A 14,127-nucleotide genomic window follows, 5' to 3' on the forward strand; every position below is an offset into this window, starting at 1 on the left:
TACGCCATCAACCGGTTATATATACACCGAATCCTCAAGAAGACATCATATGAACTCCTAACCGGTAAAAAGCCCAACATTTCATATTTTAGAGTCTTTGGTAGCAAATGCTTTATTCTTGTTAAAAGAGGTAGAAAATCTAAATTTGCTCCTAAGACTGTAGAAGGCTTTTTACTTGGTTATGACTCAAACACAAGGGCATATAGGGTCTTTAACAAGTCCACTGGACTAGTTGAAGTCTCATGTGACGTTGTGTTTGATGAAACTAACGGCTCTCAAGTAGAGCAAGTTGATCTTGATGAGATAGGTGAAGAACAGGCTCCATGCATAGCGCTAAGGAACATGTCCATTGGGGATGTATGTCCTAAGGAATCCGAAGAGCCTCCACATGCACAAGATCAACCATCCTCCTCCACACTAACATCTCCACCAACTCAAAATGAGGAAAAGGCTCAAGTTGATGAAGTAGAAGATCAAGCAAATGAGCCACCTCAAGATGATAGCAATGATCAAGGGGGAGATACAAACAAGGAAGACAAGGAGGATGAAGAGCAAAGGCCGCCACACCCAAGAGTCCACCAAGCAATCCAACGAGATCACCCCGTCGACACCATCCTCGGCGACATTCATAAGGGGGTAACTACTCGATCTCGTGTTGCACATTTTTGTGAACATTACTCGTTTGTTTCCTCTATTGAGCCACACAGGGTAGAGGAAGCACTTCAAGATTCGGATTGGGTGGTGGCAATGCAAGAGGAGCTCAACAACTTCACTAGAAATGAGGTATGGCATTTAGTTCCACGTCCTAATCAAAATGTTGTAGGAACCAAATGGGTCTTCCGCAACAAGCAAGACGAGCATGGTGTGGTGACAAGGAACAAAGCTCGACTTGTGGCCAAGGGATACTCCCAAGTCGAAGGTTTGGATTTCGGTGAAACCTATGCACCCGTAGCTAGGCTTGAGTCAATTCGCATATTATTAGCCTATGCTACTTACCATGGCTTTAAGCTTTATCAAATGGACGTGAAAAGTGCCTTCCTCAATGGACCAATCAAGGAAGAGGTCTATGTTGAGCAACCTCCCGGCTTTGAAGACAGTAAGTATCCTAATCATGTCTATAAGCTCTCTAAGGCGCTTTATGGGCTCAAGCAAGCCCCAAGAGCATGGTATGAATGCCTTAGAGATTTTCTTATTGCAAATGGATTCAAAGTCGGTAAAGCCGATCCTACACTCTTTACTAAAACTCTTGAAAATGACTTGTTTGTATGCCAAATTTATGTTGATGATATTATATTTGGGTCTACTAACGAGTCTACTTGTGAAGAGTTTAGTAGGATTATGACACAGAAATTCGAGATGTCTATGATGGGGGAGTTGAAGTATTTCTTAGGATTCCAAGTAAAGCAACTCCATGAGGGCACCTTCATTAGCCAAACGAAATACACTCAAGACATCTTAACCAAGTTTGGAATGAAGGATGCCAAGCCCATCAAGACACCCATGGGAACTAATGGGCATCTCGACCTCGACACGGGAGGTAAGTCCGTGGATCAAAAGGTATACCGGTCGATGATAGGTTCTTTACTCTACTTATGTGCATCTCGACCGGATATTATGCTTTCCGTATGCATGTGTGCAAGATTCCAAGCCGACCCTAAGGAAGCTCACCTTACGGCCGTGAAACGAATCTTGAGATATTTGGCTTATACTCCTAAGTTTGGGCTTTGGTATCCTAGGGGATCCACATTTGATTTGATTGGTTATTCGGATGCCGATTGGGCGGGGTGCAAAATCAATAGGAAGAGCACATCGGGGACTTGCCAGTTCTTGGGAAGATCCTTGGTGTCTTGGGCTTCAAAGAAGCAAAATTCGGTCGCTCTTTCCACCGCCGAAGCCGAGTACATTGCCGCAGGCCATTGTTGCGCGCAATTGCTTTGGATGAGGCAAACCCTGCGGGACTACGGTTACAAATTAACCAAAGTCCCTTTACTATGTGACAATGAGAGTGCAATCAAAATGGCCGACAATCTCGTCGAGCATAGCCGCACTAAGCACATAGCCATTCGGTATCACTTTTTGAGGGATCACCAACAAAAGGGAGATATCGAGATTTCATACATTAATACTAAAGATCAATTAGCCGATATCTTTACCAAGCCTCTTGATGAACAGTCTTTTAACAAACTTAGGCATGAGCTCAATATTCTTGATTCTAGGAACTTCTTTTGTTAAAATTGCACACATTGCTCTTTTTATATACCTTTGATCATGTCTCTTTCCTATGCTATGACTAATGTGTTTTCAAGTCTATTTTAAACCAAGTCATAGGTCTATTGAAAGGGAATTGGAGTCTTCGGCGAAGACAAAAAGGCTTCCACTCCGTAACTCAACCTTCGCCGTCGCTACATACCACCCTCCATCCTTGGGGGAGAAAGCAAAAGGACTTCGTCTTTGGTATAATCTTAACTCATTTGTTTATAACCAAAGGGGAAGAAACTACTTCGCGGGCTCTAATGATTCCGTTTTTGGCGATTCATGCCAAAAAGGGGGAGAAAGGAGCCCAAAGCAAAAGGACCGCACCACCACCGATTTCAAAAACTTAGTGTTGAATATTTATCAATTGATCTTCCTATTGTGTTCAAAAAGGGGAGAAAGTAGTATTTCAAAACGATATATCAAAACCCTCTTGAACACTAAGAGGAGGATCTCCTTTAGGGGGAGTTTTGTTTAGTCAAAAGAAAAGCATTTGAAACAGGGGGAGAAAATTTCAAATCTTGAAAATGCTTTGCAAAAATCTTATTCATTTACCTTTGACTATTTGCAAAAGAACTTTGAAAATAATTTACAAAAGAGTTTGCAAAAACAAAACATGTGGTGCAAGCGTGGTCCAAAATGTTATAAATAAGAAACAATCCATGCATATCTTGTAAGTAATAATATTGGCTAAATTCCAAGCAACCTTTACACTTACATCATGCAAACTAGTTCAATTATGCACTTCTATATTTGCTTTGGTTTGTGTTGGCATCAATCACCAAAAAGGGGGAGATTGAAAGGGAATTAGGCTTACACCTAGTTCCTATATAATTTTGGTGGTTGAATTGCCCAACACAAATCTTTGGACTAACTTGTTTGCCCAAGTGTATAGATGATACAGGTGTAAAAGATTCACACTCAGCCAATAAAAAGACCAAGTTTTGGATTCAACAAAGGAGCAAAGTGGAAACCGAAGGCCCTCTGGTCTGGGAGCACCGGACTGTCCGGTGTACACCGGACAGTGTCCGGTGCACCGCCGGACAGTGTCCTGTGCACCAGAGGACTCCAGCGCGAACTCGTCACCTTCGGGAATTTCCAGAGGCAACTCCGCTATAATTCACCGGACTGTCCGGTGTACACCGGACAGTGTCCGGTGCGCCAAGGGAGGTCGGCCTCAGGAACTCGCCAGCTTCGGGAAACTCCAACGGCTAGTCCGCTAAAATTCACCGGACTGTCCGGTGTGCACCGGACTGTCCGGTGCATCCTCGGAGCAACGGCTACTTCGCGCCAACGGCTACCTACAACGGCATTTAATGCGCGCGCAGCGCGCGCAGAAGTCAGAGTCGCCCATACTGGCACACCGGACAGCAAACAGTACCTGTCCGGTGTGCACCGGACACCCAGGCGGGCCCACAAGTCAGAAGCTCCAACGGTCTGAATCCAACGGCAGTGATGACGTGGCAGGGGGCACCGGACTGTCCGGTGCGCCATCGAACAGACAACCCAGCCAACGGTCAAGTTTGGTGGTTGGGGCTATAAATACCCCAACCACCCCACCATTCATTGCATCCAAGTTTTCCACTTCCCAACTACTACAAGAGCTCTAGCATTCAATTCTAGACACACCAAAGAGATCAAATCCTCTCCAAATTCCTCACAACACAATAGTGACTAGAGAGAGTGATTTGCTTGTGTTCTTTCGAGCTCTTGCGCTTGGATTGCTTTCTTCTTTCTTGATCCTTTCTTTGCAATCAAACTCACTTGTAATTGAGGCAAGAGACACCAATCTTGTGGTGGTCCTTGCGGGAACTTTGTGTTCCAAGTGATTGAGAAGAGAAAGCTCACTCGATCCGTGGATCGTTTGAGAGAGGGAAGGGTTGAAAGAGACCCGGCCTTTGTGGCCTCCTCAACGGGGAGTAGGTTTGCAAAAACCGAACCTCGGTAAAACAAATCTCCGTGTCTCACTTGCTTATTCGCTTGAGATTTGTTCTCCGCCCTCTCTCGCGGACTCGGTTCTTTATTACTAACGCTAACCCCGGTTTGTAGTTGTGTTTATATTTGTAAATTTCAGTTTCGCCCTATTCACCCCCCCTCTAGGCGACTATCACCAGCAGCGCCAGCTCGGCGCGACGGTCAATGCAGCCGAAAGTGGGCCGGCAGTAATGACGGTGGCAGGCGGGCGGGAGCGGCGGTCACGTCGTCGGCCAGACTCACGTCCCATCCAGGGGCAGCAAGAGAACCCCCTCTCACGGCGTGAAGATAGGGCGCCCATGATCCGTTCCTCGAACGGCTCGCGCACGCGCAACGGCCGCCCCGCCAACCACTCGCCCCGTCGCATTAACTCCGCGGCGGGACAGGCGGCGCTTCTGGCAGGAGAAACGGGCGACGCTTCGCCTTCGCCGTAATAACCGCGCCAAAAAAGGTACGCCACGACGTTCGATTTCGTATCCTTTTCCTTTTTTCCTCTTTCTCTATCTCTTGCAACAGGGACCGGGAAAGGGGGATACCCCGAAAAGGATACTTCCCTATGAAGGAACCGGGCTCCGAGCCCCCCTACTGATCAGAGGTTCGAAGGCTGGCCCTCCGAGGGGTTCAACAGTCGCCTCAGATCGTGTGGGCCCTACACTCACTACTGGTCAGAGGTTCGAAGGCCGACCCCTCGAAGGGCTCCACGGCCGCCTCAGGCTACTCGGGCTCCGCGCCCATTACTGATCAGGGGTTCGAAGGCTGGCCCCCGAAGGGTTCACAGTCGCCTCAGACGCCGAGCGAGGGATGACCAGGGGTACGTTCGATACATAACCGAGGCTCGGGCTGCGCTCCCGAGGTACCCTAGGACATTTCCGAGACCAGCGGGAGCGATCTTGTAACAGAATCCCATCAGAGGGAGGCATCGAGCCCTCGGACCCCGTCGCCAGGGGACCGGGTCCGGCAGATCACCCGCAGGTACTTTTGGGCGTGCCTTTGGGCCCCTAGCCGACCCCCAACGAACGGGGCACGGACGTCCACTCGGATTACCCGCTTGCAGCTCACCGGAGACACCATGTTCGGTGCCCATCGAGGGTAACATGGCGCTCTCCCCCCTCCTCCTTGCGGAAAGGCGACGTAGGGGCGTATGTAAAAAAGCCGAGTCTGTCCCTGATCGCCCTCTCGCCCTGTGCGGAGGCTCGGGGGCTGCTCTCGCAAACCCGGCTCCGACCGAACCATTGACAGCGTCAACATACCAGCCCGAGAACTTGGGCCCCGACCGTGCACCCGGGCTACGGCCAGTTCGCATGAGGGAACAACCAGACCAGCCGAAGCATTACGCAAGGCATTAAGACCTCGGGGGAGTGAAACCACTCCTCCGAGGCCTCGGGGGCTACACCCGGCGAGTGCGCTCGCGCGCACCCACCGGAACAAAATGCAACCGAGAAAGGCTGGTCCCCTTGCAAAAAAAGTGCGACGAAAGCCTCCAAGCGAGTGCTAACACTCCCTTCGAGGCTCGGGGGCTACTGTCGGGGACCATAATTAGGGGTACCCTCAAGACGCCTAATTCTCAGCTGGTAACCCCCATCAACATAAAGCTGCAGAGGCCTGATGGGTGCGATTAAGTCAGGGATCAGTCCATACGAGTGACTCGATCACGCCTCGCCTGAGCCTAGCCTCGGGCAAGGGCAGCCGACCTCGAGGGATTTCCGTCTCGCCCGAGGCCCCCCTTTAACGGCGGACACATCTCTGGCTCGCCCGAGGCATTGCCTTCGCTAAGAAGCAACCCTGACTAAATCGCCGCGCCGACCGACCGAGTCGCAGGAGCATTTAACGCAAAGGTGGCCTGACACCTTTATCCTGACGCGCGCCCCCCGGCAGAGCCGAAGTGACCGCCGTCACTTCGCCGCTCCACTGACCGGTCTGACAGAAGGACAACGCCGCCTGCGCCACTCCGACTGCAGTGCCACTTGACAGAGTGAGTCTGACAGGCAGTCAGGCCTTGCCGAAGGCGCCATAGGAAACTCCGCTCCGCCCGACCCAGGGCTCGGACTCGGGCTAAGCCCCAGAAGACGGCGAACTCCGCACCGCCCGACCCAGGGCTCGGACTCGGGCTAAGCCCCGGAAGACGGCGAACTCCGCACCGCCCGACCTAGGGCTCGGACTCGGGCTAAGCCCCGGACGACGGCGAACTCCGCTCCGCCCGACCCAGGGCTCGGACTCGGGCTAAGCCCCGGAAGACGGCGAACTCCGCTCCGCCCGACCCAGGGCTCGGACTCGGGCTAGGCCCCGGAAGACGGCGAACTCCGCTCCGCCCGACCCAGGGCTCGGACTCGGGCTAGGCCCCGGAAGACGGCGAACTCCGCTCCGCCCGACCCAGGGCTCGGACTCGGGCTAGGCCCCGGAAGACGGCGAACTCCGCTCCGCCCGACCTAGGGCTCGGACTCGGGCTAGGCCCCGGAAGACGACGAACTCCGCTCCGCCCGACCCAGGGCTCGGACTCGGGCTCAGCCCCAGAAGACGACGAACTCCGCTTCGCCCGACCCCAGGGCTCGGACTCCGCCCTGGCCTCTGCCGAACAACCTCCGCCTCGCTCGACCCAGGGGCTCGGGCTCGGCCTCGGCCATGGAAGACATACTCGACCTCGGCTTCGGAGGAGCCTCCACGTCGCCCGACCTAGGGCACAGGCCCGCCACGTCAACAGGAAGCGCCATCATCACCCTACCCCGAGTCGACTCGGGCCGCAGAGAACAAGACCGGTGTCCCATCTGGCTAGCTCCGCCAGATAGGCAATGATGGCGCCCCGCTAGCCCTGTGACGACGACGGCTCTCAGCTCCCTTACGGAAGCAGGGGGGACGTCAGCAAGGACTCAACCGCTCCGACAGTTGTCCCTCCGCTAGGCTCCGTTGCTCCTCCGACAGCCACGACATCACACCAACAGGGTGCCAAGATCTCTCCGGCTGCCACATTGGCATGTACTTAGGGCGCTAGCTCTCCCTCCGCTAGACACGTAGCACTCTGCTACATCCCCATTGTACACCTGGATCCTCTCCTTACGCCTATAAAAGGAAGGACCAGGGCCTTCTTAGAGAAGGTCGGCCGCGCGGGGACGAGGGCGGGACAGGCGCTCTCTTGGGGCCGCTCGCTTCCCTCACCCGCGTGGACGCTTGTAACCCCCTACTGCAAGCGCACCCGACCTGGGCGCGGGACGAACACGAAGGCCGCGGGATTTCCACCTCTCTCACGCCCGTCTCCGCCCACCTCGCTTTCCCCCCTTCGCGCTTGCCCACGCGCTCGACCCATCTGGGCTGGGGCACGCGGCACACTCACTCGTCGGCTTAGGGACCCCCCGGTCTTGAAACGCCGACAAGTCGATTAATCAATTTCATGTCGTTTCAATTCAAAAAATTGGTTTGGATGTGAACTTGGTCGGTTTCTACCAATTTGTCCCGGTTTATGGATTCAATGACCGATTTATCGGTCGATTAATCAGTTTCGAGCCGTTTCAATTCAAAAAAATGGTTTGAATGTGAATTTGGTCGGTTTCTACCAATTTATTGTGATTAATCGGATATCGGTCCTGATCGATTTGTGGAAGAGAATAGGTTTGGTGAACCCTGATGGGGAGAATCTGGCCTTGAAAAGAATTTTAGTATCGTGGAGATTACATGTGAATAAAGATTAGGGTTTAGGATATAGAAAGTGACGGTTTCCTACTATCACAACGACTCAACCGATTCTGCGTTCACGTTGATTTGAATTATTTTGACTAAAGTGATTTTTATAGAAGCAGACTGAAAAGTTAGGTGTTTAGTAGTATGTAGTAGCTTCTAGTAACCAGGAGTTAAAAAAATGAAACAAATAGGGCCTATCTATTTCTTGCTAAACATTTAACCGAAAGGCTCTATCTCTTTTCTTGCTAAACAATTAAGGGCCCCACCAGAATTCTTGCATCATTAGCTCTGGCTCTGATTTATATGTAAAAACAGCCCTTATTTTCAGAAGGAGCTTCCAAAGAAGCATTTTATTTAGTTGGAAACATAATTCCTCCTATTTTCACGGGAGAGGGAATAGCACGAGAGAGCCGGAGAAGCCTCATTTTTAGGCTCCCCACTTTGCTTGGTTCCTAGAGACAGGCCTCCATATATTTTATATAGGAATCTACCGTTTGGTTAGGAATTTCACCTAAAAACAAAAGAAATACAAAAGAACCTGGGCAATTGTATCTGATTAAACATACATCATAACACCTCATCCATGAGGATGCGGTTTTAGGGCTACCACTTTTGTTGTAACAAAGGTTTGCTCTTAACCAATTCAATTGCTAAAAGAGAGTGCACTGTAGTGCATCCAAAAACAAACACGACAGAGCAGAGAAATAGTTTGTCCAAAGGCAGTTTAAGTAGTAACTGTAACTGTAATACATAGTTTACTTTATTAGTTAGAAGCAAAATGGAAAAGATAAGGAAGACGACAAGGGCAGCCCTCTACATCCTGCAGAAACCCTGCCTTCTCGTAGTGCTCAATGCTGTCCAGCAGAGTTTCCTCCAATTTTCTTGGTTTCCAACCTAGGCTCTTAAGTTTCTCTGATGTAACCGGCGGCATTTCAGATTCATGATCCTCGTCGCTGCTGCAGAGTTGCATATAGCGTAAATTCAAAGGGATGAGAGATAGGCATTCAAGTCCAAATAATTAATTGGGGCATAGTAGGAGATTCACCACTTCACATAATTGTAGTTGGGGTAGAACTTTCTAAACAAGTTCGCTATGTCGTAAGTGCTGATCCGATTTGGTGCACAAATGTATCTCCCAGATGATTCCACTTTCTCATATACCAAAAGCAAAGCATCGGCTACATCACGGACATCAACGATGTTCCAGGTGATGTTTTTCATCGCTCTAGGACCTCCTGTAATCATTCAAATGAAATTAGTGGCGTCAAGAAAACTATTGCATTGGACTGTGTGATTTTGAGACCACGAGGTTTACTAGAGGACGACAAGCTCAGACTAGGATTTTAACATTGAAGTTATCAATGAAAAAATTGGCTCGACCTGTAGTTAGTTATACTACAGCAACTCCACCAGATATTTTATATTGCATCTCCTATTAGTTATTTTAGAGAAGTACATCAAAATCAATTTAGAATGTAAAATAGCACTGTTGTCGTAAATTATCTAAAACTTTTCTCATATATTTCTTTAGCTATTGTGGAGAAGGGTGTCCCCTTTATTTAGGAGAAACCATGTTGTTTTTAAACCGGGATCATATGGTCCTTTTTAATTATAATGCAGCAGGGGCGGTTTATTTTCCATCGTTTGAGTTTTTTTTTTCAATATACACTTTGAGTTAATGCAAATTCATCATGTAAACAGAACTTTATTTCGGAAGGAACGTTCAAAGGGCCAAAAGGGTAACCTGGTTGTCACTATTACCAACCTACTGAATGCTAGTAACCCAGTCAAAGACAATAAAATCACCATATGAGTAATTATCCAATTAATGGATAATTGAGACTAGCAGGAACATATACAGACTACCTTTTATAATGTAGACGAATACTTCACTCGTGGTGTTGATTAGAGGCTGCAGGAGTGGACCTAAAACGACACAAGGGCAAACTGTAACAACGAGTAGCCCATTCTTCTCTCCATACTCCAGTGCTGTCTCTTCAGCAATTGTCTTGGCAGCAATGTACCATTCCTGCAAGCACAACTAGTTAACCCCAATACAGTGCTCCCTGGCAGTATTAATTGGCAATAGGAACTGATAATAAAAGGCAAAGAAAAAAGCCCAGAAAAATTTATAGTACTTATATGTGAAGAAACTGAAATAATATTACTAACCTCACTCTTAGTGCAAAAAAATTTATCTGACCAGCAACTCTCGTCTTGGATTATACCTTGGGGCCAACTCGGATTAAAATGGACAGCAGCTGTGGATGAAACCACGATAACTTTCCGAACATTATTTGCCGAGCAAGCCTGAAGAACGTTCAGAGTGCCTTTGACAGCAGGAGACAGTACCTCTGCCTGCATGATTTTACTCAACATATGTTTAAGCAGTAAGAACTTCCATACAGCTACTGAGCAATCAACTGGAGTTTGGACAAACAATGAAATTCATATCTAGCAGTAAACCACGGAACCAGACAACCAGTGAATTCTGGAAGACTGAGATTTATGTACACGGTTCAGAACAAAGCGAATTACTCTAGGTGCCAATCCGAAGAGTTGGACAGAAACTTGCCTCAGGATCGAGGACCTTATCTGCGGGCACAGGGGAGGCGACGTGGAAGACCCCCTCGCACCCAGAGACCGCCGCGGCCAGGGCGTCGCGATCGAGCATGTCGGCCTTGAACAGGAGCAAGCTCTCCGATGCCCCTTCCATCCGCCGGAGGTGGGCGTTCTTGGGATCACCTGAAGCAGAGAGCCAGCCGCCATGCATGAGTCCCCAATACCCAACGCTTCCACCGATCAAGACGAGCAGCGCACGCCCAGTCACAGCCGCAGAGGCAGCGCCAGAGCGGCATAGGGGTGTGTGCGTGCTTACTTGGGTCGCGGACAGTGGCATGCACGGCGTAGCCGCGGGAGAGGAGGAGTTTGACGAGCCATGAGGCGACGTACCCGCCGCCCCCGGTCACGCACACGCGCGGCGACGCCATCCCGCTCCACTACAGGGCCTCACTACGTCCTCCTCCGGTCGGTCCTCCTCCTCTTCGTCCTTATATAATATCTCCGCCACGGCTTCCGCTTGCCAGTTGCCACTTCCTTATCCCAGCGCCAGCAACACTGCCCAGCGCCAAAATACAAGGCGCAAATTGACAAGGAGAACACGCAGAAAGAACCGGCCGGGATGGAGACAAACGAGCGTGGATTTGCCGAAGGCGCCGGCGCGGCGCGCCGCCCCGGCCGGCATATTTTCTGTACCGTGGTGCTGGAAAATTCGTGCTGCTGCCTGCTGGAATGAAGTGGACGATCCCATGGTTCACCAAACAAAAAAGCTTTCGCATTGGTCCTTTGATGGCGTGGCTCAACAAAGCTGAACTTTTTGTATTTTAGTTTTTTTTAAAAATCACATTTAAACCCTCGGGAGAAGTATTCCCGTTTTTTATCCTTTTCTCGGCGTCACAGGTCGTGGCGTCGAGCTAACACAGCTCGGCGACATAATCCATCACAACAGTAAACAACATAACTTCTGACGGCTAAAGCCATCGGACATAAGCTATAAACCGTCGCAGATAGCTTATGTACAACGACATTTACTTATCTCCGACGGTTTCTGGCCGTCGGACATAAGAGGTCAGAAATAACATAATGTCCGACGGCGGCCGTCGGACATAAACTATCTCCGACGGCCGCAACCACCCGTCGGAGATAGTTGAGAGCACCTAGAGGGGGGGGGGGGGGTGAATAGGTGATCCTGTAAAATCTTAACTTATAGCCACAAAAACTTGTTAGAGGTTAGCACAATAGTTGCCAAGTGGCTAAGGAGGAGATCTTGCACAAAATGACAATCACAGAGAAGACACAGAGATTTATCCCGTGGTTCGGCCAAGTACAAAACTTGCCTACTTCCACGTTGTGGCGTCCCAACGGACGAGGGTTGCAATCAACCCCTCTCAAGCGGTCCAAAGACCCACTTGAATACCACGGTATTTTTGCCTTGCTTGTCTTTATCCCACTTGCGAGGAATCTCCACAAATTGGAGTCTCTCGCCCTTACACTTAAGATTCACAAAGAAGCACGGAGTAAGAGAGGGAAGCAACACACACAAATCCACAGCGAAACGCGCACACACACGGCCAAGATTCGAGCTCAAAGACTATATCACAGTTTCTCACAAGAACGGAGCTCGAATCACTTAGAATCACAAACGAATGCGCAAGAACTTAGTGTGGATGATCAACTATGCTCAAGAGTTGCTTGGTGTGCTCCTCCATGCGCCTAGGGGTCCCTTTTATAGCCCCAAGGCAGCTAGGAGCCGTTGAGAACAAATCTGGAAGGCCATCTTTGCCTTCTGTCGTCGGGCGCACCGGACAGTCCGGTGCACACCGGACACTGTCCGGTGCCCGATTTCCTTCCTTAAACGACGCAGTCGACCGTTGCAGATGCGGGAGCCGTTGGCGCACCGGACATGTCCGGTGCACACCGGACATGTCCGGTGCACACCGGACAGTCCGGTGCCCCCTTCCGACCGTTGGCTCGGCCACGTGTCCCGCGCTAATCGCGCGGCCGACCGTTGGCTCACCGGACAGTCCGGTGCACACCGTACAGTCCGGTGATTTTTAGCCGTACGCCGTAGGCAAATTCCCGAGAGCGGCCTCTTCGGCCGAGGCAGCCTGGCGCACCGGACACTGTCCGGTGCACCACCGGACAGTCCGGTGCCCCAGACCGAAACAGCCCCTTGGCTGCACACAGCCAAGTCTTCTCTTCTCTTCTTCTTTCTGTTTCTAACACTTAGACAAATATATTAGTACACAAAACCAATGTACTAAGACTTAGAATCATACCTTTGTTGAAGATTTGCACTTTGTTCACCCATGGGCATTGATTCACATTTAAGCACTTGTGTTGACACTCAATCACCAAAATACTTAGAAATGGCCCAAGGGCACATTTCCCTTTCAATCTCCCCCTTTTTGGTGATTTATGCCAACACAACATAAAGCAACTAGAACAAGTGCAAAATTACTTCAAATAAAAACTCAAATTGGTTTTGATTCAATTTTGGCATATATGGATCATCCTTTGCCACCACTTGGTTTGTTTTTGCAAATCAAACTCAAATCTCTGTTTCTATGTCAAACACACATGTTGAGGCATAAAGAGAGTCATTCCAAAAGAGATTGATCAAAGATTTCAAAAACTTCCCCTATTTCCCATAATCAACACTTCTCCCCACAAGAAGCCAACTTCTGACAATAGAGACAATAAAAGACAATAAAAGCTTTTGACACAACAAAGACTCTATTCTACTATTTTCAAAATCTCTCAAGTGGGAGCTGATCCATTTATCACTTTGGCCTTTATTTTCTCCCCCTTTGGCATCAAGCACCAAAACGGGATTAATCTTGGCCTTTTAACCCCATTGCCTCACCAAAGTCTTCAATTAAGAGCAAATGGCAATAAGATGTCATGAGATGAACTTGGAATAAGTTACCCTTTTATCGGAGTGCAGTGGAAGTCTTTCATGGTCCAAGTCCACCTTTCCCTTTCAATCCACTTTCGAGACTAAATCAAGCAAACTCAAGCAAATGGTTAGTCTCAAAGGGTCAAGTTGTAACACATCTCCCCCTAAACATGTGCATCACTTTGCAACGGACTTGTGAGGTCCAGGGAGTGTTTGGACAACTTGAGCACCACAATAAGCAACAAAATGCAGAATGAACCTGATCAAAGGCATAAACACATGTATGCTACAATTCAATCCAAGTTCCGCGAATCTAAGACATTTAGCTCACTACGCAGCCTGCAAAAGGTCTTCTCATCTAGAGGCTTGGTAAAGATATCGGCTAGCTGGTTCTCGGTGCTAACATGAAACACTTCGATATCTCCCTTTTGCTGGTGGTCTCTCAAAAAGTGATGCCGGATGTCTATGTGCTTTGTGCGGCTGTGCTCAACAGGATTCTCCGCCATGCGGATAGCACTCTCATTGTCACATAGGAGTGGGACTTTGCTCAGATTGTAGCCAAAGTCCCGGAGGGTTTGCCTCATCCAAAGTAGTTGCGCGCAACACTGACCTGCGGCAACGTACTCGGCCTCAGCGGTGGATAGGGCAACGGAGGTTTGTTTCTTAGAGTTCCATGACACCAGGGACCTTCCTAAGAATTGGCACGTCCCCGATGTACTCTTCCTATCGACCTTACATCCGGCATAGTCGGAGTCTGAGTATCCAACTAAGTC

The 14,127-nt window shown here is 49.5% G+C and overlaps 1 protein-coding gene across 1 annotated transcript; it reads right to left on the reverse strand.

The window, feature by feature from the left end:
• Positions 1–8,594: 8,594 nt before the first annotated feature.
• Positions 8,595–11,102, reverse strand: LOC103647545 (cinnamoyl-CoA reductase 2). Its single transcript, XM_008672066.4, has 6 exons — positions 10,775–11,102; positions 10,472–10,641; positions 10,069–10,254; positions 9,763–9,925; positions 8,942–9,131; positions 8,595–8,852 (listed from the first exon to the last, which is right to left on the reverse strand). The coding sequence occupies exons 1-6, from the start codon at positions 10,884–10,886 to the stop codon at positions 8,660–8,662; spliced, it is 1,014 nt and encodes a 337-aa protein (XP_008670288.1). The 5' UTR covers positions 10,887–11,102; the 3' UTR covers positions 8,595–8,659.
• Positions 11,103–14,127: the final 3,025 nt, after the last annotated feature.

The sequence above is a fragment of the Zea mays genome, chromosome 2 (assembly GCF_902167145.1).
Source record: "Zea mays cultivar B73 chromosome 2, Zm-B73-REFERENCE-NAM-5.0, whole genome shotgun sequence".
Classification (NCBI taxonomy): domain Eukaryota; kingdom Viridiplantae; phylum Streptophyta; class Magnoliopsida; order Poales; family Poaceae; genus Zea; species Zea mays.

Excerpts from the sequence above, each read along its gene's own strand:
- LOC103647545 (XM_008672066.4), bottom strand. The coding sequence starts at position 10,886 with ATGGCGTCGCCGCGCGTGTGCGTGACCGGGGGCGGCGGGTACGTCGCC. Across the intron at positions 10,642-10,774 it reads TGCCACTGTCCGCGACCCAA|GTGATCCCAAGAACGCCCAC; the intron begins GTAAGCACGCAC and ends TCTCTGCTTCAG. Across the intron at positions 9,132-9,762 it reads ATTCGTCTACATTATAAAAG|GAGGTCCTAGAGCGATGAAA; the intron begins GTAGTCTGTATA and ends GAATGATTACAG.